Raw genomic sequence first — 25,365 nt, forward strand, 5'->3', positions numbered from 1 at the left:
GGACGTCAAGGGTCATCATAACTGTTTGAGAATCGCAGTCACTGCCAGCATATTCTATCAGTCACACCAGCGTGTTAAATTATAACTTGAACACTTAAATTATTACTTAAACACTTCAACTGGTCCAGCATATCCTATACTACCTGCTATGATCAACTAGGATCATAACACCAGAATGTAATTTCACCTGCTTGGAGCACACACCAGGTGGCGAACCCAATACCATGCAAAGAATCTAGTTCCTGGACCTTCACTGCAAGGTAATACATGTTTGAACCTATGCCAGTAGACGCGAATGGGGATAGCATGGATTCATGTTTAGTGTACTCACGCACGGCTTGCTATGATGTCACAAGCATACAACTACACATTAAGTTTAATGATTAGGTTGACAGATTCCATACCATTAGACGAGGAATATGCCAGAGCGCAGGCTAAGTTGGATAACACTACAGCCTGATGTATAACTGCCTTGGGCTGTTTGACATTCAAGAGCCAAGAGGAAAGGTATGTCAGATATTCTTTACCAAAGTTTGGGCAGTAACAGACCTGGGTGTTCTAATATAGACCAAGAAGTTCAAAATAACAATATGATAACTGCCTGCGACTGCGATGAAAGTTGGCATCAAAGAGCACTAGCGGAATAAGCGTCAAGCTCTTGCTGAATAGAGCACCTTACTCTGCACAACTGTTCATCACGGTTAAGTCATGTCACTTCTGGATTATTTCAAATCTGCACGTTCTGTGGTTCAGTTAACGTCCAAATCACAGAAAGTATCTATCAAAACGGCACGGCTGTACTGTTAAGTCGGAAAAAACGGTGAAGTAAGCAATTTTCCTTATAGCAAAATTTATTTTAAAAAAAACGATCATTAAGTCAAGGGATAAAGTACAAACTGTAAAAGTTTACAGGCTACTTAATCTCACCTCAGACGGCACAAAGCTCTAGAGGTGAGTCAGACAGACTGATGAGTAAGAAATCTTTGGCTTGCAGGCTTGAGGTTTGTTCGTGCAAAGTCCACAGATACAATCCAGCATGAGAGTGAAGGTCTTTAAAAATCTTGAAATTTACACTGCTTAAATGATCCTTAAGTATATTTTAACATCTGTACCGTCCCGGTATTTATACTTAAATAATTATATAAGATATCAGAACAATCTAGAATTTCTATTGATATGCTAATTGTTGTTCTGAAAAATATCTTCACTTGTAGTCAACATGAATTTCCAGAAGGTTCTGAACATGACTTATTGAATTCAAGGTCATGGAGGTGAATCATTACGGGAAGGCTCCATTAACTTAGGAATACCCTACTTCCCTAGAGGATCAATTTCACAGACCTGCCTTTCCTACAATGGCACTACAATAGCACCAGCTGGATTAGATAAACATAACAATGGAACATTCACACCTTGGGGATTAAAAGTCTTCTGTTTGTCACCCGAGTTGCTCAGGCAAGGACTCGGGTTTCAGGTACCATGCAAGTTAATGCAGTCGTCCCCTAATGTGAACTTAAATGACCTTCAGAATGTTCTTGACTACATAAACTCAAGTCAGGGTTTGGAAACCGATCCAAATATAACCAGATAACACTACCACCTCTAAATGTTGCGACCGTTGACGCGTACGGTACAGAATGAGACAAATCTATTGTCAAAATGGCAAAACAGCCAGGACTACTGTTCTTATGAAAATTTACGATTCTTTTTGCTTTTTTATTTTGCTTTGAGCTTTTTACCCGTTTTCTGTGTCTGCAGCAAGTTAGTGATTGCATTTTAATGCGCATTAAATGCAATTTAAATGAAAGTAATGTATGTGTGTTGTCACTGTAATCCCAATGCTCGGTCTCGGATGCTGAATTTCCGACGCTCAACCTCTAAGACGCATGTTTTCAGCATTTGGGGCATAAAGTGACGAGAATACCAGAATAGGACGACAGAGGCACTCATGTTGATATAATATAATACCAATAACCCCGCCTAATACCCTACTACAGTTGGGGTTATTGCTTAATTATAATCCCTTCTGTTAGTTTTTGAGTACATCTAATGTAAAATTCTTGAAATGAGTAATTATTGTACACAAGCAATCAGTATTTTCGAGCACATCACAAATATTTGCAGAGTCGTGAATACTATTATGGCTTCGCATTTTTCAGTCTATAATGTAATAAAAATGACACATACCTCGCCAATTCTAAGTCACAACAGTAATACAAAATACAATTATAGTGAGTACATGCACATAATAGCACATAGTAACAACACGTTTAATGTATCACGTTACTCAAATTGAAAGGATTTAATCATTACGAAAACCTTTCTTAACTTTCGACCATTCTCTTAACAAAAAATAACATAAATCGGTGGTCATCGTTAAAGTTTTGGTAGTAGATGAGCATTTACAGATACTAGTATTTGAAATTGAAAATGATCGCCATCTCTTAACTCCATTGGAATTTTTTTTAACGGAAACAAAACTAATAAGATGAAAACTACACTTACTCCAGAACCTTCAAAACGAAACTTAACAAGCTGGAGAAAGAAGGTGCATTTTCCGTCTGAGTCAGTGAACGACATTGTTCAAGTAAAAGGTGAGTAATTCTTATGCAAAAATGTGAAAAACCCCAAGGAAAGGAGAACACTCCGTAAAACGAATACATGTTTGGTAGTGCGCTATTCTCGTACTCTTTTTTAAAGAAATAAACATATGTTTGATGCCCTGGACACAAAAACTGTGAAGTAAAGTTACCCGTAGGTAACTATAATATACTTTATTATAAAAATTAACATGCAATGTGATATGACCTGGCAAATTACCTTACCCTAATAAGAACAAAATCAATTCAGAAATGTCTAACTTAACGTACTAATAATGAAAATCTCGTAACAAAAACACTCTAAGATAGGCATATACGTTTAATCGTTGAATAAATTGACATCCATATTTACCACATGAAATTTTTTACCTTTGTTTAAATCCTTCGTAAAAAAGTATCAAAGAATAAATGAACTATTAACTGTGTTATACTCAAACAATTTTACAAATGTTTTGACTGAAAATTTTAACTACTTTTAAAAAAGGGAAAAATGAACAAAGCATGTGAATCTCTGTGAAACACATTTTAACAGTCCAATGATGTTAGATATTAATTTTCAACTCGTTTTCCAATTACGACAGTGGTGTCTAAGAATAAGATGTTAACTAAAATGATAATAATTGCCAAAAATGTACGATACTGATAATTTTACTGTAATTCCAATAAAGCCGTTCAGATATTTTCATGGTGACGCTAGACAGGGAAACAATTACTTAGACGACTTTCTTAAGAATATAGCTGCATCTATAATATTATAAACATTTTATATTATTTCGCATTTAGTCATAGCCAAAATTTAGCAAAATCAGCATACGTAAGTCTGTGTAATGGGAATAAAAATTTACTTGACAAAAATTCTATATTGAATTGTATCTCGCAAAAAATGTACATTGACACCCACAGTAAATTGGTGTTGTGCAAAGTTCTCACAAATTTTTGTAGCCATGTTTGAGGGACTTATAGACGTTATCAATACCATACTGAAGTTCAGTAGCCATATAACACAAGGCGATATAAGAAACACAATTGGTAATGAATCATTCACAATAAGTTACATATACGTCATCTACACGACATTTCCAAGTGGGTCGAGTTACAATCATCGAATCATGGATTTTGTTTGTCTTTTAGGTGATATAGATTATTACATGGTCGTTGCTTCCGTGTCTGGAACCAAGGTTTCCAATTGAGACTGATGTAATTTAGTTTTGTCGGTGGATAGACTCTCAGTAAGCCGACTACGTTTCTCACGACTTCGGCTGTCCACGGTTGGTTCCTCATCCTGTCGCTTTATGAATCCTCGACAAGATAAGCATATGCGATAGAAGTCACGCTGGGAAAGAAGAGAATCCAAAGGCTGCCATTAATGAGTGCCAGGTAAAGTATTCTAAGTAAAACGTCTTATATAGTGAAACGTGATCACATTTTGTGGTCTTGTCAGGACACAAATCGATCTGGCAGGTAACATAGAAAGAAATCTCAGAGAAGAGCATTAGAAGATAATTATAGGATGTAATGTAATATTTTACATTCTTTCGTGGGCGTAGTCTCAAAAGTGGAATTGCCTGTGCCCATCGTTAAATTCATACAAACATTTTGTACACCTGTCTTACTGCAGGTTAGAATTGAATATGGAAAGGAATCATGGGGTAGTCATTTCTCTCCAATGAAATTGAGGCCTAAGGACAAGGTAAGCCTGGGCTTCCCTACATGCTTCCATCGTCACTGAGTGTTATTTCAGGACACTAATGTCTGATAAAACATAACAGTATTTAAGCCTTGCTTTCGACATCGTCAATGAATTTGTTTTGAGGATTTATCTGCAAGTGGTATTTCAAAATGATTCAAAGAAGCTAATTAATATGTGACAGTATATATTTGCCTCGACCGGTTTTGATATACACCAATATATGTAGAGCGAATTGCAAGGTGCACAGCCAATTGATATTAATTACTTCATCTAGTTTTTAACAAACATTCAACATAATTCTTAGATATGCCAAATAGATATCATTTGAGCTATTATATCAGAAATGTATACTGGAATATACAATGATGCATGCAATATTTACCCTGAAACCCTTACTGATGAAAGCATATATGATTGGATTGAACACGGCATCTGATATAATCAACCAAATGTATCCGCTGGCTTTTATTATATTGACTGCCATTGGGTGAGTGTCTAAGAAATCTGTTCTGTGGGTGAGTGCCACCATTCTGAAGAGGTGTATAGGAAGCCAACAAATGGCGAACATGATCACAGCAAAGAGGATGCTGGTTATTGCCTGAGATAGAAAAAGTAATATCAGTGAGTAAGGCAGTGGTAATTGTTGGTAACTATATAAAAGGCAATCTTCAGTTGTGCATATTCTGGAGAGAAATTTTCTTTTTCAATTTTTCTGCTCTAAATGCATTTTAGCAACAGACTTGAGACTAGAAAAAACACATTTTCAGCGATACAGACGTCATACTTTTAACAGTATAAATCTACGCAAACATATTTAATGACAACACACTTAACAGTAGTCAAGTGCTATGTTGAGGATGTGACGGATAGAAGCTATTATTTGTGTCATAACTACTCAAATATAACCTCCCCTCTATTTGTCTGCTTGAGCTCAGGGACCATTGCGCTTGACTTGATAGAGGATTAAAGGGACATATTCCAGTCTTTGACAGCCGGCCAGTTTCAACCAGTCCCACATGTATATCTGTATGATTTTTAAGAATTTGGAGATGTTGATAAGTGTAAAAAAGAATTATGCTGGAAAATCTTACAATCTCATGTACCTTGGACGTTCTGATACACACGAACTAAACGAGGTTCGAGACATAGCACTAGATGATTTGAAAGACCTGTGGGGTGTTGATAAAGCTGAGATAATGAGCAATGATGAACCACCTGACCATCTTGTGTACCAACAATGGTCTTATACACTGGAACTGAAGGCGGTTCATCAAATGGCACTTCAAGATTTCAGAGATTTTGAGATGACGATAAAAACGATAAGAATAGGAGGTATGCTTAAGTCTTTTTTTTTCAATTTGTTATACAGCGGTCGTACTGAAACATTGTAACTGAAACAGAAGACAAGAGCCGAAGAAAAGCGATGATATTGATATCAAAGAGTAAGCATCGCAGTGACAGTTTCATCAATATCGGATGGTCATATATAGCACAATACAAGATTTTCCAGTGACGAAAGAACTATATGTATAAAAAAGTACCGCATTTACGATTACTTTGGTGATTAGAAGAGACTTTATGAGGTGGTAAGAATAAATTTAGTTTTCTTATTAAAGTATAGTTGCACACAGGAGGAGATAGGTGCAAATGTTGATAATCATATTAAATTTTGACGCCTTCTACAATCATGTAATTGCTTGATGGGGAAGGGGTGACTAGCTCCCTTTGGAAGACACTTGCATATTTACCAACTTAGAGTTAATGCAATTATGGCGTACATCTTCATTTGGGTTCCCAGGTTTCTGAATACATGTATTTTGAACCAATGTGGAGAAATACTTCTACGGGTTGTGACAACTAGTACCGAAATATTGAACAAGTTGTTAAGAAATTTAGGATTACAATAACTAAGTACTGTTTTCACTCCTCCCTAATTTAATCTCCAAGGCAACAAACACAACAAGAAAAGTTGCCAGCGACGAAGTTGATGAATGTTGAACAAAACTACACCAAAGCTATTCTGCAATCTAGAGAAGGTGTTTCATAGAGCTGAAAGTCTGTATGAAAACGTAACTGAACAACAGGGACTTTAAGTGACCTGTTGGCAGGTAAAAGATTGGTAAAAGGCATAGCTAACATATACATCGCACAGGCCCATTGACATGAACTTCTCGCATTAGGGGTTTTCTCAAAGGTAGACTAGCAAATGAACAATGGAGGGACCACAGACTAAGAATTCACTATGCCTTAAATGCGATTTATGACGGTGAATAAAGCTTAATTTATTTTTTTAAGCTTAATATATTTTTTTAATGAAGAAAAACACAGTTTAAGACATACAAGCAAATGTTAGCCTACTTTATGATGAAGCCGACTTAACTTCATTGACTATTGTCAATGATGTAGCTAAAGACAGAAATGGGACACTTAGGAAAACCATATCTAAAACAGGATTCTTCGACTGGCAGCTGTAGTTACTTGAGCCATTGTTACAGGGAACGTTTTTCAGGAGATAAACATTATCCCGAAAAGAAGTTTAACAAAGATATTTCGAGGTATCATTAATGACAACGTAGGAAGTATCATTGGAAAAAATCGCAAAAGGAAACTCGACGGTCACATCGCAGCTGAGTTAGAAATACACCCGGCAGATAAATAGCTTCAATTTTATGCGGAGGTTCTCAAGGCTCTAAGTTTTCTTGCTTACGGTGAAGTCTAATTTTGAAAATTATCAAAATGTGTCCTGCTCCTGAATAGCTGACCAAAACCTCTTCTGACCAATTGAATGTCAAGTAACTCAAAAAAGTGTGCCTCCCATGGCTGAACACCATTTGTAAGGCTCTAGTTACGCTACTTATGCCGGTAAAGTAGTAGGACCACTGTCGTGATGTCACTTGTAGAACACTGAGCTAAACTTGCTTCTTAGCTAGCGAAGCTCATGTTTCAACATATACATTACCATATACCTGGAATATAAACCTATTTCCAATATCATGGATTAATTGAAGCACTCAATACCCTTGCAAAAGTTCGTCATCCTTATTCTGAAAAACATAAATACATTCCATTCGTTTGAAAAAGTTCATCTTCTGCCATTCTTTTACCCTTAAAAAGAGTGGTTCAATGAACGGGCTAAGTTGTACAGTAAGTTGTCAAGTAGTTGTACCTATCAGCCTGTCAGGCTATGGTTGAACTTCCCCAGTCGTTTGTTCACCTTGCTAGTGTGGGGCACCACCATCTTCTATATTCTATATTAGTGTGCAAAATATATATTCCTCCCTATTTAACATTTTTGGTAGTAATAAGACCAGCGGCAGGGAAGGCAACCATAGGGAAACCCAAAAGAACAATATGTCTTCCTTGCCCTCATTTATGTCAATGATTATAGTGTCTGTCTCAGCTGTGTGTGTCCTGATGGCAATACAATTAACCATCAGATCAAACTCCCTCTATGTTCTTAACTTTGTACATGGGAATAACCAATGAAGCTTGTGATACAATTTTGCAAGAATCCTGCCATCGTAGAGGTTGAATATTGTTAAATCAAGTTCAGCCAGTGCACTGTCAGCTCTTAGACCCAGGTATTGGTATGAGATTATTGGCAAAAAAGGCCAAGAGCTGCGGATGCACTGGTACGGACACTGTTAGTAAATTGCCATTTACCACTGTTTAGCAAGCTTGCCATTTGCTTACTTGTCTTCATTAGTGCGATGAGGGGTATAATTTTCAGCCGCATTGTTGATCTCTATTTTAGCTTAATGATGTTCAGTAATATTTATCACAGTAAAATATGAGCCCAGTTGGTATCACTGGCACAGATAAGCCGCTCACGGAATTGGCCATACGGAGTTGTTGTAACTACTTAACTACTGTATCTAGTGTAGACTCAGCCCTGGCTGCTACATTTTTTGCTACATAGTTGAACTGGTGTTAGGGCTACTTCAATCATGCTAGCTATCAAATGATGGGACAAATCTACTTACTTATACTGCCATATTCTTTGGTTAAAGTGTTAAAAATCAATATTTTTAAACGACTGAATTTTATTTGCATTTTGCAGAGTACGCAAGATGGCAAAAATGTTCATAATTTGCAAGGATATGATCAGGTGCAGATTGAAGCACAACCACAATGTATGTGTCTCCTTCCTGTCGGCTTCAGTTTAACTGACAAGGTAGGAGATTCTACAAGAGAAATAAGTAATCATGGCATGGTGTTTAGAACATACCTTTTGCTTGGATCGTGCTTCCATTTTCTCGTCAGCAGACCCAGGTAATTTGTACAACCACAGCCTGGCAACAACGCGCAAGTAACAAATTCCGAGTATGAGAAGGGGTCCGATGTACATCAGCAGAAAGACGATCCACATGTACACTTTTCTACCGTCAACCGCACCAACCATTGGCCAACTATTGCTACACAAGGCAGCGGTTCTGTTCTCAACAAGGGGGTAATAATACAGTTGGTTTAAGATAGGGTAGGGGCAGCAGATGACAAGGGCTGCAATCCAGATGAGGATGATAGCAATAATCCTGTGCCTTTTCTTCGCCTGTGTTAGCAAAGGATACATTATTGCTCGATATCGCTCTATGCATATCGCTACCAATGTGAAGATGCTGACAATCTCGGATGCCTGCAAGGAGGATTCAATATAAGCATTAAATTTTATGAAATATTAAGTATTGTTAATTGTGTCTCATCAGATTTTGAACATGGCCACATTCGAAATAACATGAAATTGCTGAACGCATTCTCTTTCTAAAGGCAAGCTCGCAAACTTATCAGACGAAATCAGTTACATTGTATTTGTACATGGCGTAGCAAAAGATGACATTTGCTTTCTGTCTTAAGAAGACGTAGTTGTCCGGCAAAATCAAGAGAGCAATTCATACAAAGGCAAAAGCATTTAAAGCTTTGCAATGCAATGCAAGGCAAGGTAAAGCATCGCAGCGAATATGTATGGAGTGCAATCCGAGCAACATTGATATTATTAGCAGTTAATGATTCAACATTTCTGAATCTACATACTGGGAGGATGTTTATTAATACATTATGCACAATGGGATGCCAAATTTTCGCACTTCAAGTATCAGATGATGCGGAAAACGACAGTTGTAATACTGGGCTATATGCAAATAGAAGAGCAACACCACCGAGCAGAAAGTCAGTAACTTTGGACACAAAAACCTTGTTATAATACACAGAGGTGACATGACGATTCTGAGTGGTTTTACTGTGTGTCAGTTATAAATAATGAATTTTGAGACATCCTGATCCAATGAAATGAAGGCTGATCAACACGAAGACTCTGATTCTCGACGGAGATGTTTGATCTGTCTTGTAAAATACTAAATATACCGCGCATGATCACCTCCAAGCTATATTAACACTTATTATTTAATGAGTTTATGTTGTATTTTGTTCATATCTATTGTATCATGGAATCAACGCTTTTAAGGTACTGTTGAAAATCTCCTTGCATAAAACAACACACAAGGATCCTCAGGCAGACATAATGAACACTCGCTAATATTAACATCAGTCGACACCAAAACATGGAACGAGCTGTGTGCACATAAGACCAGATGAAACGAGATGAAGCGAGACGAGATGAAACGACGCGAAATGAAAATGTTGAGAAAAACCACAGTACCCATTAATTCCATAAGAAAGTCTCACCTCCAACTTTTAAGAATAAACAAAATTTAAAACAACAAAAATGCATATATAACACAAAATATAACTTACCAACAATAAAACATAAATCGTTTCTACAGCAAGGGCTTGAAATAAGATAGATGTACACTTACCGTATGTAAGTAGGAGACCAGTTTACACATGGCGAAACCAAATATCCACTCTCCCATGACAGTGCTCGTAAACAGAAATGGTAGGCACACAAGGCTCAGAGTCCAATCAGAAATCGCGAGGTTGAAGATCAACGGATTAAAAGATTTTTTCCTCTTCTTCTTCGCATGTGTTAAAACCAAAACGACCACGATATTCTCCACCACAGACAATGCAACACCGACACTGAATATTACTGTCAATATTTTGACCACACTGTCATCTATTGTAGGAGTTCGTAACGTATATCGGTGCCATCGGTGTAATCATCCATCTCAGTTGACGGAGTTGGCGTTAACTGTGTTATCGTTGGAATAGTACTCGTCATTTCTGAGAGAGAGAGAGAGAGAGAGAGAGAGAGAGAGAGAGAGAGAGAGAGAGAGAGAGAGAGAGAGAGAGAGAGAGAGAGCACATCTGCGTGAACTTTGCAACACAATGATTGTTATAAAATGGATGTACAGTATTTGTAGCGTCAAGAGTATTCTCATTGCACGGCAAAGTAACTGTCGATTAATCTGCCTCATTAACAAGTCTTCAAACATCATTATTAACAGTGCTATTTGGCCGAACCATTGTGAAGTAAGAGTTGACCGATCAACTTCTTTTATTGCACTGCTTTGCTGTTCCTCGCTGTAGTCGCCTTCTCGGCGTTTCTTCAGTTTCCTTAGGTCAACAGAACAACATCAGAGGTATAACACCAATAAACTCCTAACTTTCAAAGTGAATGCCATAAAGTATTTTAAAAGTGACCTTATGCACACATTTCTATTGGTAAAGTGATTGATAGGTAAATGTTTATTGTTACCCGAATTTGGATACTTTTTTGCCAATTGGACACTTTGTGCCAATTGGACAATTTGTGCCAATTGGACACTTTGTGCCCTTGATGAAATTGATCTAACGTGATATTGTGCGATCTGAAATAATTGGTAACCTCCCTAAGAGAGCATTGCACACCCATCAAAACCGTGTACACGAAGGGATACACCAGCAAAGCTATAGACATTCGTTAGTGTAGAGGAACATACTTGCCTTTTCCTTTTGCTATTGACTAGATTTTATTTCATTTTGAGGTGAGACATTTTCTGTTCCTGTTAAAACGGAGACCTAAAGTCTGTCATGTCACAGTCACTAAATTCAAGTGTCTGTGTGTCGAGTCCATGCAGATGACCTCATTGCTGTGGATACGCATGGCGTACGTAACGATCAACTTCGGTACTAGACCAGCAGAAAGTTTGTTGTCTTGTCAATGCCGTTGATTGGAATGATTGTTAAAATGCTTCTATGGACAATGGTTATGTAACTTTAACTTTGAGTGCATAAACGATACCCAGGCTGCAGGTTACTTGTACCTTTGAGCCAAAGTTTAACTTAAAGGGGTATGTATATATTATGGGACCGAGTCGACACGTCATTGACTGATTAATCCATACTCGGGCGAGGCCATGGAAATATTCGTACCGTTTTTAATATGATAAAATCAGATGCCAAAAGGAAACGCATATTTATACAATATCAACTACAATCCTTTTTTCGTTACAGAGTGGAGATCAACGGTTCCAAGATGGCGGACCTTGGAAATACGGAATGACAATGCCCGTTTCATTATCAGCTGTGAAAATAAACAACAAGTTTTATACAGATCGATCAGTCTGTTTCTGGATTTGGTGATTTTAAAGAAAAAAAAACTTTCAATGTTTTTGCTTCGAATTGCTCTTTTTTATTGATTTAAATATCTTTGCAATGTTTTTAATGTAAACATCCTGCTAGCTTGTACTATAATGAAAGTAATTTAATAATTCTAATGGCGAGGGGCCAAAGGTCCCTTGGTTCTACAATCCTAGATTCAAAACTGCATGATATGGAATTTTCATACTATCAAACCAAAAGTCTTCAAAGGTTGTTTATAACATTTCGGTCGGACTACTACCATCTGATACTGTGCAAAACCTATCCAATTCTTTTTTCAGAGAAACAGCATGGCGTTTTATGAATTGCACTTTACCTGAAGCATTGGGTGGTTGGTAACTGCGCAATATGAATTACCAGAAACACCATTAATTATTCAAATAATTAATTTAAGGCCACTTTTTATCAATGCTCAAGGGATGTCCTTAGCAAGGTGTAGCTTTATGAACAGTCAAAATACATAACGAATAATCTAGTTAAAATTGACCCCGTTTTTGTTCATCTCAATATTTATACACATATCGACTTCTACAGCACGTGGGCTTGCTAGAGATGTGGCAATTATGACATGTCGGTTTGTAAACGATTATTATTTGTAATTGTTGTTTTCGAAAATTACAAAATAACGGCTCCTGCAATGCTTCTTTCAGCTTCAATTCAATTCAATAAAATTCAAGGTCTTCATTTTTTTCAACAAATCCATTCGTGAAAAACAAATTATTGATTAAGAAAGAAAAAAACACACGGAAACAAACGAACAAATCAATCAATCAATCAATCAATCAATAGAAATCATGGGGCATATACTTTTGGGGATTGCAAACTAGAGATAATAAGATTTGATTCTGTATTTTACACGTAGATATTTGCTACAAGTTTATCTTTCAAAAAAAGGAATCGAACCACCTTTGATAATAGAAAGTTGCTATTTACTTTCCGCTCATTTTTTTAATAATAATAATTACACCATCTCACCGATTTTGAGAAATAAAACCTTTGTGAGTTAAAGAGGAATTTCCCCTATGAAAGTCGGATTATCGTAAATCTATGCAAATGTCAAATGCCACGCTACTGATTGGTCGTCCCGTGTTCAGTCCCGAAATTCCGTAATTTTGCATGTTTAAGGTGTTCATTGTCATTGAATCTTGCATATGATGTCTGTGAACATATAGCAACTAAACTTGAGTCGAAATTAAACTGAAAAATGTTCCCATCGTGATTATTCAAATTTATGATACGGCCAAAGGGATTGAAAAATTCTTCCCAGTGTATTCAAATGTCTGCATCACTGCAGTAATCCCCCTATTGTTCGCCCATGGTCCTGTAACTTCCCGTTTAAAATACATGGCATCATTTTCCTTTTCCTGTTATGCCTTTTGTCCTTAAAAATGTCTTTTCGTGCAGCTAATCAGTTAAAAACCATATTTTCCTCCAAATTGTTGTGTAGTCTTTCATAATTCTGCACTTCATTACTTCAAAATTAATTGTTCTATTCTACTTTTTTGTTGAAAATTGCCTTAGTTTCACAAATCAAGTTTTTGAGAAAAAAGGACAACAAAAAAGAAACGAATTACAGACGTTTGCAGAAAACACCACATTCACAAACGTATCCCACTATAAACTGCATCAAAACGCAATAATACAGATAAATTCACTCCAAGGAGTTGCCTGTGTTATAGAATAATACTCGTGAATTCACATGAATACAGGCTTTCTGAATACAAGCAATGGATTCTTGACTGTATTCATCTATATATGCACTATTTAGTTAAAATACAGGCAATAATTCATGCTTATACAGTAAGTATTATTGGGTTTTCATGCAGTGATAAATATTGTGTCATGTTTCCTGCGTATTCACATTTCTTTATAATTTGTATACACATTAAAGGTATACTGTCACCTGTTCCAATTTTGCCACAGTTACGGTTGAAAGAGAAATCTAACCAATCACAGATTTTAAGCGGGTGGCCGCTTTTTAAAAACAGCGCCCTACCATGGGCATTTTGAATACCAAGGAACGCCCCTTTGACCATATATAGGCATATTTAGATTACAGGTGACTGTATACCTTTAATTCATTCTCGACAACACGTTTAATACACTTACCAATCAACATCTTGAATTTTGTACTGAAAGGTTTGCCATATTTATAATTATTTTAATCTCATTGAACCCATCAAATTCTACCATATAACCACAAGCTATGTGTTCCCAACATATTTTGAAGTTTGTTGCAAACCGCATTTAGCTTGACACTCAAAACGATCTGCTCTTTTCCTTTTCCTTAAATTATGTGACTAAGCAAACTGTGCAATTTCCCTTATAATCACTACCTTCAGCTTAAAAAGCCATATACAACACTACGATACAACACTCCAAAAGAGCTTTCCCAAAATTCTACTAGCATTGGACATCCTATTTTTCTGCCATGACAAAATTATGATGAAAATTTTTACAAGAGTGATATAAGATATTTCTATATTTGCATCTTAACAACATTTGCCTCAAAAACATACACCAAATGATTGGTAAGTACGTCTTATTAAAGCGCACCATTGCATATGCAATGTATTTCACTTGAAACAAATTGTGCAAAAAATACTGCTACACTGATTTATAGACCACTATCCTGCGTTATTTTGACAAAATTATAGAAAGTACCACTGAACTGAGTAAATAAAACATTTTGAGTTCATCATTGATGATTGTATGAACAACGGCCATGTCACTTACCATCAATATCCGATATATGGGACATGGTCTGCATTTTTTTTAATCTTTTCACAAACGGCATATAGTACATTTAAAACTACTTTAGGTCATTTAAATCGTGTGCTTTTAAGTAGTGACTTTACTATATTTTCATCGCACAAAATCACGAGTGGACGCCACAATTCAGTGTCATATATGGTACTGAAACAGAGCGCTTTCACTGTTTGACGTAATGCGTAACTATGTATGCTATGTCATAGAGTTAATTATTTTGTTCAATTTTAAACGATTTCGTGAGGACTGGTCGATAGAGGTATTTCATTTACTATTTCTAAAAATAAAGAGATGACTCAGGCGGACGTACACCAGTGTGACCTATTCTCTAAAGCTAATGCGTCCGTCGTTTGTCTGGTATAGTTCACATTTGAGTCAGAATGTCCGTTCTTTGGGGCAACCCGTCTCTTGAAAGCAATTTGCTCACAAAAATGGGGTTATAATTTGTTGTTGTTACAAACGGCACAGGGCTCTCCATACTTACCAATAACGATTGTTTATGGACTTTATGAAAGGAAAGGGAAAGCCGAGCTAAGTATTTTTTTAATTTCGTCTCGTTCTCGCCTACTAAATACATTTTCACGGTCTGCGCGTCCACCCTTATTTCTTCACTGTACGGTGGATACAGTATATTTTGTGACCAGAAGTAAAAAAAAATGTACCATTCATTTTCGGTTTGATTTTTTCTCTCATGTTTTAAATTCATTTAGTCAGATGTTCGTGTTTGCTGTCATGAATATTGGAATGCAGAATTAAATTAAGGGCTTCGGACTTAATGGCACTTAATGGCACTGTATGTCAACTTCTTTTCCTTTTTGAGATATCACACACAATGCCCTTTCAAATCGACAATGCACGCAATAGTGACGATTCGCCGTCAAAGGTCTGTTTGATGCAATGTTTATACGATTACAAAACCTTCGACAACATTTGTTTCAAGCATTGTAAAACTTAAAGAAAAATCACCCATTGCCAGTATCGTTTTGATACCAGACGACAAAGCCTTCTGTGAAATTTTTTGTCAGCATAACATGTTTCGAAGAAAATGCGCTATTTGTCTAGGTAATTGTAATAAAGCAATGTTTCACAGATAGAATATCCAACTACAGCTATTGAAGTCCTAAAGGGGGAGCGGGTACACGCCAAAAACCATAGCCAGTGTGTAATGGCGATTCAATCGGTCTCCTATCCAAGCAGGGTTTTACATCACTTTTTACTTTTGAGAGTCCCTGGGACCCCTGGTGTTAGAAAATGGGAGTCCTACATCAAAATATGGGGGTCCCAATTTATTTCAAAAGAATATTTTATTGTTTATCCATGCAATGGTCTTCACTGTGTTCAATTAGTGTTATAACACACGGCAAATGGTTGCACATTTCTTAAAATAATTCTTACATGAAAATTCTAGTTCATACTGCTCAGGGCCCTCATTGATCAATTCAAAGAACACTATTCATGATTAAAATGATCTCATAACTTTAATGACAAGTTCACAATGTTGTGAAATTTGAACAAGTATTCAAATTTGTCAAATTGACAAGAAGGTAAGTAATTTCATACTCTGAAATGGCATTCACCTAGCAAGTCCAGTAGGTTTGAGTTCACACTCTGCCAACAGCTCCTTCAGCAAATAACCTAGCAGTGTTCATGAAGTCAAAATCATCTATGATGGGGCCAACCAGTTTGATGAACATTAGTCTATTAAGCCTTTGAGGATTGAGTCTATTTCGTGCCCTCTGTTTGATGGCATTTTGTACTGAAAGCCCCTCTCGCATGGGGCAGAGGACACTGGTATGACAAGAGCAATTTTAGCAAGAATGGCAAAATCAGGATACTCCTCTGTAAAATCAGTTGGCAACAGCTTGATATACATATCAAAATTCAGTGCGTCCCTATAAGATCTTGTGAAGTGTTTGTAAAACAGAAAGTGTGCCCTAGCTCTATCAGCATCAATACCTGGTGTATTGTATAATGATTCAACAGTTGATCAAGCTGGTTGACCCCATAGTCAGGTAGGTTGGCCAAATTTTCAGGATATCTGTGTGGGTTTAGAATTGCATCAAAACATTCCAGAATATTCATCTCATCATTTTGAAATCTGCTATCTAAATACTGCAGCAGTTTGTTGATATAATTTCTCTCACAGTACAGAACCTCTGTCTGAGTGGCTGATTGTAAGTGATTCGAATGTTTTTGTATGTGTCTTTCTGACCATTGCCAGGAACATCACCCAAATCATTAAAGACTTCTCTGACAGTGTGTGAATCATTAGTCATTGTATTCAATGTGCCCTTAGTAGACTGAACACTTTATGGGATAGGTTGACAGAATCTTTGTGAAATGTAAAAGGCTCAAAATTCCAATCACAGTAAGGACATCAATCAATAAGGCGGTGAATAGCAGAAACAATGAATTGGAGACAAATTTCAACAGCCGATCAGCCTTTCCCCTTTTTTGTCACTTGCAAGTGCCAAGGCAATTGGCTCAAAACTGATGAAAATCATCTTGACAGCTGATTCAACCGACAACCAGCGAACAGATGTAGGCTGAGTAATTTGTTTTGCCTTCCAATTCAACAGAGTTTGAATTTCTCTAAGTTTGTCATATCTCACACTAGAGTCATTAAAGTATTTATACAATGAATGGATTATATTATGATATTCTTTGCAATATTCAATATCTCTGCCTGCTTGAGAAGCAGCAAGATTCAATCGATGTGCAACACAATGCACTTGAACAAGGTTGGGATTTCTGGCTTTTAATTTTGCACCCAACCCGTACCCGTTCAAAAACGGCCGCCCGGTCTGTTCCTAGTCCATATATTTTGTCTACGGCCGCGTCACAGATTTCTTTCCAAGTCAAAAATTCAATCAAGGCGTTTTCGATCCCTGCAGTAGTGGCATCTGTAATTTGCTGGTTACCGAGGAAAGAAACATTCGCCTCGCCATTCTGAATATATCGAACATATATGGCAAGTTTCTTATGAACGGTTATGTTCACAAGTCTCATCCAACATTATAGGCCGATGAAATCACTAAGACTTGCATGTATGCTATCAATCAGGGACTTCGATCACACGTTGAATACACTCTTCAAACTCCATAACTATCGGAGGACGTTTATAATATTCAATGTCTAAGCCGTTCAGATTCTGTAGATGCATGATGTCAGTGAATACTTTGCATGGAAGGTCACGTTTAGCGATCAGATAAACAGTACGTAATTGTGCAGCGTACGCCTCGAGTTCGTTACTCTTACCCTGCAACTGCCGGTCCTCTGCAGATTTGCGAGCAGTAGTAAATTGTGACCTCACGCTTAGGATTTTAACACTTGTGAGATGACTTTTCCTCGAGTCGCTTTCAAACATACATCTCATTCCATGACGTTTCGCTCTTCAGAATATCGAAGCCATTTAAATCTATCGAGCCAACTTCTGTTGAATGTTCGTAATTTTGCTGACTTGGCCGGGGGACCTGATGTATCAGTATCGCATGGCGTAGCTGCTGTTTCGGCCTCGACCAAACCTGGCATCGTGCTTGTTGCCGCAGCCGCCGAAAAACTTTCGCAGATCGGCTTGTTTTGGGTGTTTGATACGACCCGCCATGATGATGCATAAACATGTGTTGATCGCCGCAAACAAGAAATCGACCAATTAAGAATCATTTTACATTTTGAAAAATTTGTTTCCGCGGGTACCATTGGTCATCAAACAGTGGAGGCCAATGCACTACGGAGCATTCCATTAAAGTATGGGGTCGGTAAGGTTTACTGGGATGTGTTTTGCGTGTTCAGCAGCTCACAAAATATACACCAGCAACAGATATTTCTGCGTCCGAAGGGACGCGTAGTTCAGTTTTTGAGGGGTCCTGCGTCCGGTTTTATGCGTAAAGGACGCAGAAATGCGCGTCATGTAAAACCCTGCAACCAAGTGATATTGATATCATTAGAAACACGGAGACCAGTTGAACCGTCACTTTGTTTATCAGCATATAAAGGAAACACAACGTGGTGCGTTCCGTCGTGATATCAAGCGGCCAGCCCTTTCCGCACCTTTTTCCAGGTAATGATCTGATGCATTCAACCGCCAATTCAAATTACAATCCAATTTTAAAACTCACACATCGAGACTGTCACGAAAGGAAATCTAATTAAATTTGCAAAATAAATTACACATTTGGTGACAGCTTTGGGTCAGCCTTGACACTTAATGGCACAACTGTTATCGTGAAATTCTGATCGTTCATCAGGTTTTCCCCAAGGAAATATTGCAATTGACTATACTTCTCGTGAACCTATATGGTTAAATAAAGTAGCTGTATCCGTTACTCATCTGTATGATCAATTCATCACGAAATCATCACCATAAAGCCAGTAACTTTTGTTAAACGCGTTTCGTTCGAATATCCATCAAATGCCAGACCTTAATTCAAGAGTATTCCTAAATGCATTTACATATTTCACAAAACGCACTATAGTATATCGCTAAGGCATGTCTTATGTTAATTCTTTCATAGAAAACATAAGGAGAAAAGAGCGTCTGATGCCTAAGCCACATTAAAGCAAGTTTGAAGCTATACTATAGTACAACTGTTCAAAATATCTGTGCTCATGGATCCATGCAGCTCTTGGACTAGATATTTGGCTTCTGTTGGTGTATCGAATATTACGATGCCTTCCAAGGCATCTGTCCCCATTTACAGCTGAAGTCTGAGTAATTGACACACGAAATTAGGTAATTACCAGCAACTTGGCTGAACAGTTTGCTCTATGACCTGGCGTTTACCTTAACAAGAGTCTGTTTTATGATAAGGAATCCACCAAACTCACCAGGCAGCTTCTCCACTGAGTAAACTGATACGCCTTTACTAGAACAAACCATTGCGACTACTAACCAGTTCATTGGGGAGTAAAACACAATTTGTTGTATTTATAATTCCAATACCAAAGGTGAGAAGGAAACAAAATGACTACAACATATCATGTTTTACACCCCACAATATTGTATTCTTTCTTTTTGGAAGCTTTCCAATATTGGCATATCAGTTTACTCAGTGGAGGAGCTGCCTGCTGCGTTTGCTGGATTTCCTATCAGTCCTATGACAATACAACAGACTTGTTGAGGTAAACACCATGTTATATAGAAAACAGTGCCAATTAGGGATGGACAATTAGATCACGAGAGGGGTGGTCACAAACAGGAAAAAGTTCCAAAGCAAAAATTTAGGGACAAACCTTCTTCAGACTAGTTTGCAAAATAAAAAAAATAAAATCAGAACGCGAAAAAAGATAAATCTGACATGTTCTTTCCTGTATAATTTCAAGATTATAGTCTCATAGAAGCAATGGGCGGGTTTCGAGATATCTAAGTGCAGGTGGGCAAGCCTAGAATTGGACATCCTCATAGCCAATTGAGGTATAACGATAGAGTGCGAAAAGGTACGAAAAGGGGTTTCATCCCACAAAGTCATTCATCTCATGAATGATGAAGCATTCGCAGTTACTGATTTATATATGCATACTTGTGAATCGAGGTCAAAAGTCGTCTTGGTCACATGATATTTTTGCAGCAAATTTTCCCTTCCATAACAACAACTATCCACCAAAAATCAGACCTGAAGCTTTATATGGTAGCCCGTGATTAGATATGCGCATATTTGATGAGTTACAGGATGATATGAGGGGCAAAGTTTAATAGCAACCCCGAAATTTAGGTGTGTATTTTGGTCCCATATACAAGCCATCGTTAAATAGATACCTGACCTCAATGAACTTTTATATAGGATAAGATATAGTCATACGTTAGCTGCAGAGCTGTAGGTCAGGTAAAAGGTCATAGAAAATTCAGAAAAATAATACTTTGAAAATCATTTTCTCAAAATTGACATGGCTTAAGACCTTGACGTGTGCAATGTAGCAACCTGGCCATATGGTCTTCGAAGTCAGAGAACAAATTTTTGATTGATCAATGTATATGCAAGTAAGATCAATGTTCGTGTTCAAATCCGAGATGGCCGCAAGAGAAAGGGTCTAAATATTATTGACATGGACTGGGACTGTTACACATACATGGAGGATCACTGTTTGTTGCGCATGGAAATTTTGGAGGGTCACTGTTTTTCCTTGCAAGCGCTTTTGAAGGGACACTATTTTACGTCATTTTGAAAACCCTGACCTCCCTGCCTGTAATTTAGATCCAGTCCCTTAGTGCAGTAACCTGTGCCTCTATATGTAGGACATACATATCGCAGTTCGCCACTTCATGCGTATAGAAGGCGCCGTTGAGGCCCGAATGGTGATCTACCAGTGTGTAGATGTAGATCGATAAAGTAAATTGGAGTGAAAATGCATCTGTTTCTAGCTTCAACTGCAGAACATGAATCGTGAATAGCGGCATGTGGCACGCGGCCAGTGGCGCTTGAATTAGGCTTACCCGTTGACACTGACTTTATATGTATGGCCTTTGTTTGTGTTGATGATCAAATTCAATTGCACGCTTGAATCTAATTTTCCACAATAACAATGCATATGACATACTGACAAGCTGCATTGATGAACAAAATACCGGGTTTTTTACAATGCTATTTGAAGTAGACGAAGACTGCGGTTGACACATGGAACAAAAATATCGGAAATATTGTCAAAAGTTAGAGTTACTGTACGGATAGATTTTACGAAAGGTACACAAATTATAACATCAAATCAACGCCTCCTCTAGAAATGGCGAGCGGGGTCATCAGGTTTTTATCATCAATTTCTAAGTTGGGTGTAATCAAACGTTTTCGTCTGTTCGGGTAGAGGGTCATATTATTTTGATTGGGCGCAAGAAAACTGTGCCGGTCCACCCCCGCGCTTTAGTAACTCAACGCTCCCTGAGTCTCCATGAGAACCGACGCTTACTGTGATCAATCAGTTGTATGGTGACTTGAAAGAGAATCAGAAACCAACGCCGATAATTAATTGAGTGAACTATTCGAGAAGACGTCCCCTCTCGACGCTGCGTTACTTAGCAAATCCATCCCAATGAACATGTCGACAATAGTGCTAATAAGATGTACTACACATTTCGTTAAAAGATAAAATACAGTTCTAACAATGGTTAATTGAGAAAGAGTAACTTGATAACCTTCATCGACGCTAAAATGCAACCCGTAGTACGTATTCCCTTAACGAGAGTTGGGTCTAAAACACATTAAAATATCAAGGTGCACTAGATCAGATGTTATCTTACCTTCAAGACTTCGAGTGTTCCGTGTTGAAACTGTAAAGTCGCTTTATTTTGCCCAGAACGTGGACTACGTGAAATTATATGTTGTCTCTCTTGGTGTTCATCGAGCGGAATGATCACTTCAATGCACGAGTCTGCTTAGTAGAAGGACTTGCGCTATTTTTAGTCGTGGATTTTAATATGTAATAAGAGGGCGCTATCATAAATCGGTATCATTTGTGCTGCGCGCGAACTTCGACCTCGTCTGGTCTCTTCACAGCGTGGCATTGGATAATAGCTAATATAAATCGTAGACCATGCCCAGTATTATAAATTAACGAGCAAAAACACTGAATTGTAAGGATTCTAGATTTATTCCGCCAAGCGCAGATATTTGTATGGCAATAATTCAGTAAATTGGCTTCGTTGGTGAACTCTGACCACGTACGTTTCTGCTGCAGTGTAATATATCAGCTGTAACAATTTCTCCACATCTCTGGACACCAAACGGCGGCGTTAATAAACAACTGATGGTGGGGGAGAATTGAAGGATGACCTGAAAATAATAATATTACATTGGGGGACTCGAAAATACTGTTGAACTGAAACGTGGACTAATTTGATATGAGATACTACGGCTAGTTTTCAATCGGGTTCGAACCCACAACATACGGCATCAGTGGCCTAGCGGAGAGGCAGCAAACAGAACCGCACGGCTAAATCCCCACTCTCAAAAAGAGTGGTTCAATAGCCAGCTAAGTTGTTACATTTCAGTCTGCACGATAACCCGGCTTTTGAGGTGTGGCCGGTACTAGCGATTTGATGGGTATTGGAGGGTGATTGGCATGTGCGAATCATGTCAGAAACCATTTTCTTTCATGGGTGGGTTCACCCACTAAGCTATACATAGCAATTAATATTTGTTATCATATGAAGATATTGTATAATAATTTGATATTGTTTGTAATTTATTTAATAATAATAATTATTTTCTTGATGATTTGAAAACGTTGACAACCTCAGTATGCATGTGTTCTATGACAGTTAAATTTCCCACCCTGCGCATAAATGGTTGACACTGCGACGAGAGTTGACCGATGTCGATGCTATAACATCAAAACATTAGAACAGAAACTCACATCGTTCTTAAAGTTATGGATCAAATTTAAAGCTAATTATCTTTCTACGGTAGAAATGAAGATAGGTACAAAAATGGCTTTCCTAGAATAAACCTAGATTGAAAGGTCTAAATGTCGCGATCACATGAACTTCCCGACCGGTCCAACTACCTGTCGACTGCCGTACTGACTGTCAAGATTCGATGTCTAAACATCAAAGAGCTGCTGTGTACCAGACCCCATAGAGTACTACCATATTTATAGAAAGCTACAAAATATGCGTCTGTTTTTACTCACAATGACTGAATCCTGTCTCAAAGCTTTTGTCATCAATATATATTTGGAGCGCAATTTCCTGACGGGCAGTGTTTGGATGCCGGATATGATCATCGTTGTATGGACAATACCATCGATGATCGTTGACACTCGATGGAAAATCGACGGCTGGGACTATTATTTTGTTTGGTTTAATAGAGAGTAATCCGACTGATTACAGATATTGGAAGGTAAATTTCCTGTCAGGCAGTGACGGGCAGCAGTATGACCCCTGCACAGTAAGTGAGGCTACCCACAATTCTCCATGATCCGTACACACGGAGATCACTCACTTAACTGAAGCAAATTTCTTCTGTACACAGAACAGCTTGGTCCATATTTCGAAATTCTGGGACCATAGTTTTGATAATCATAATTCTCTAATTTCTCACTGTGAATAATGAGAAGATCAACCCCTTTTCCGCGGAGGAGATAGCAATTTTGTCATTTTGTCAACATAGTTTTTTGACAGCCATATGCAATATTTTCAAGGAAACTGAGGGAATAAGTAGCATCTGTGTTGGCAAAAGAAAGGGTATTGATGTTTTTGAATGATTGTAACAAAGGAAATTTGCATGTCTGACAGGTGGTATGATGAGACCATCTTAGTTGCTGATAACTTTACCTTGACAAGTGTACAATTTTTAGCACCTTCAAACGTGGAATTCTTATTCAATTTACTCCTGAACTTTAAACATAATTAATAATTTTGGACCATAGTTTTAACCAATAATATTAAAATTAAATTTTAAGTTTCAAATTGTTCAGAAACTGATAAAATTGAAGAAGCCTTTAGCAAATAATGTCTGAGCACACAAATCAAGGGGAATTGTGGGTAGTCTCACTTACAGTGCCCTTCTCATCGAACACTTGCAACACTGCCTGCGATCGCAGACCGGTTGTGGCATCGACAGAAATTTTAGTTGTCAGGATTCTTTTCAACAAATACGGGCTACCACAAGTTTACCTCTGAATGCAGTTGTGATTAGCAACCTCTACTACATTAATAAAGAAAATGAGCTCATACGCCGACGAGTTCTTCCGTATTATGCAAGTTCCGTGCGTTTCGAGTGTCTCGCCAGTCAAGCTATGATTCATGACACGACAGCTCATTATGCATGACCTCATTATGTCTAGACTCTAAACCAATAGGCACAGCTCTGAGATGTCATATGATACTATTCATGAGCATTTGTTTACAACATATGCGATTTTCGCGCCACGTCGTTATCCTCTGTTTTCTTGGTTATTTACGCCTATTTTACCTTATTAAGGCATAGCTGATGAGTCATACTTTGAGGGCAATAATAATCGGCTAATCTGCATTCAAGAAGTGGTAAGGGATTGGCTAGTAGTGCGCTTCGCGCCCTAACGACTTGAATTTGACATGTGTCAATCTATGGTTTTCACTGCAAGTTACTCGAAATCGTGTCAATCAGAGCAATTACCGACGAGGGGGCAAGCCCCCGATGAGTAACATGAAGTTGTATGTTGCCAGGAGTAAACCATTGCCGATTGGAGAGGTTTGCATTCCTCTGACGGTACTTACGTTGGAACATAATCGGCTTGAAAATTTTAGGGTTTTTCATTGTTTCGCTCAAAAGTTTACAGTGCTGAGAACACATTTTAATGAACAACAGTAAAAATTAATCATTTTTAAATAATTAGTAATACCTCAAGGCCTTATTTTTCGTACTAAATTGTCTACAATGATTTTTCGACCAAAAATTACAAAGTTTCAAAGAGAGGTCCTGTCAACCCCACAGAAAATGTACCCTCCATTTCTTCGTGCAGTGAGGTCACCAGCCGAGCGAGCGGGACTTTAGCACCCGTTTACCGTATTGTGGAAGCTATGCCAAAATTGACACTTGCAGCCTTTTTCGACCAGCGTCGTCCTCAACAGCAGATTATGCCACAAAATTGACAAAATTTTCATATTTTGCCCTATATTCACAAACGTGAATTCGCTCCATTTCTGCAGACGATCGCGTGCCTAGTGACCCAGATGATTTTATTTACGTTTATATTGACAATGGGGTACGTTTAATCTGCATAGTTTGGCGATTGACTCTTTAGACCAAAAATTACAAGTTTTGAAAGTTGAGTTCGTTCAAAATCAAGTAATTTTGGCTA

At 37.8% G+C, this 25,365-nt stretch overlaps 1 protein-coding gene across 1 annotated transcript; it reads right to left on the bottom strand.

Annotated features, from left to right (window-relative positions):
• Positions 1–837: 837 nt before the first annotated feature.
• On the bottom strand, positions 838–21,965 carry LOC139114075 (tachykinin-like peptides receptor 86C). Its single transcript, XM_070675584.1, has 5 exons — positions 21,824–21,965; positions 10,101–10,467; positions 8,519–8,923; positions 4,673–4,888; positions 838–3,933 (listed from the first exon to the last, which is right to left on the bottom strand). The coding sequence occupies exons 2-5, from the start codon at positions 10,155–10,157 to the stop codon at positions 3,745–3,747; spliced, it is 867 nt and encodes a 288-aa protein (XP_070531685.1). The 5' UTR covers positions 10,158–10,467; positions 21,824–21,965; the 3' UTR covers positions 838–3,744.
• Positions 21,966–25,365: the final 3,400 nt, after the last annotated feature.

This window comes from Ptychodera flava, chromosome 16, assembly GCF_041260155.1.
Source record: "Ptychodera flava strain L36383 chromosome 16, AS_Pfla_20210202, whole genome shotgun sequence".
Classification (NCBI taxonomy): domain Eukaryota; kingdom Metazoa; phylum Hemichordata; class Enteropneusta; family Ptychoderidae; genus Ptychodera; species Ptychodera flava.

Coding starts and splice junctions, on each gene's coding strand:
- LOC139114075 (XM_070675584.1), bottom strand. CDS start 10,157: ATGGGAGAGTGGATATTTGGTTTCGCCATGTGTAAACTGGTCTCCTAC. Junction 4,889..8,518: donor AAGCACGATCCAAGCAAAAG/GTATGTTCTAAA, acceptor TTTCTATCTCAG/GCAATAACCAGCATCCTCTT. Junction 3,934..4,672: donor TCATCAGTAAGGGTTTCAGG/GTAAATATTGCA, acceptor CTTCTTTCCCAG/CGTGACTTCTATCGCATATG.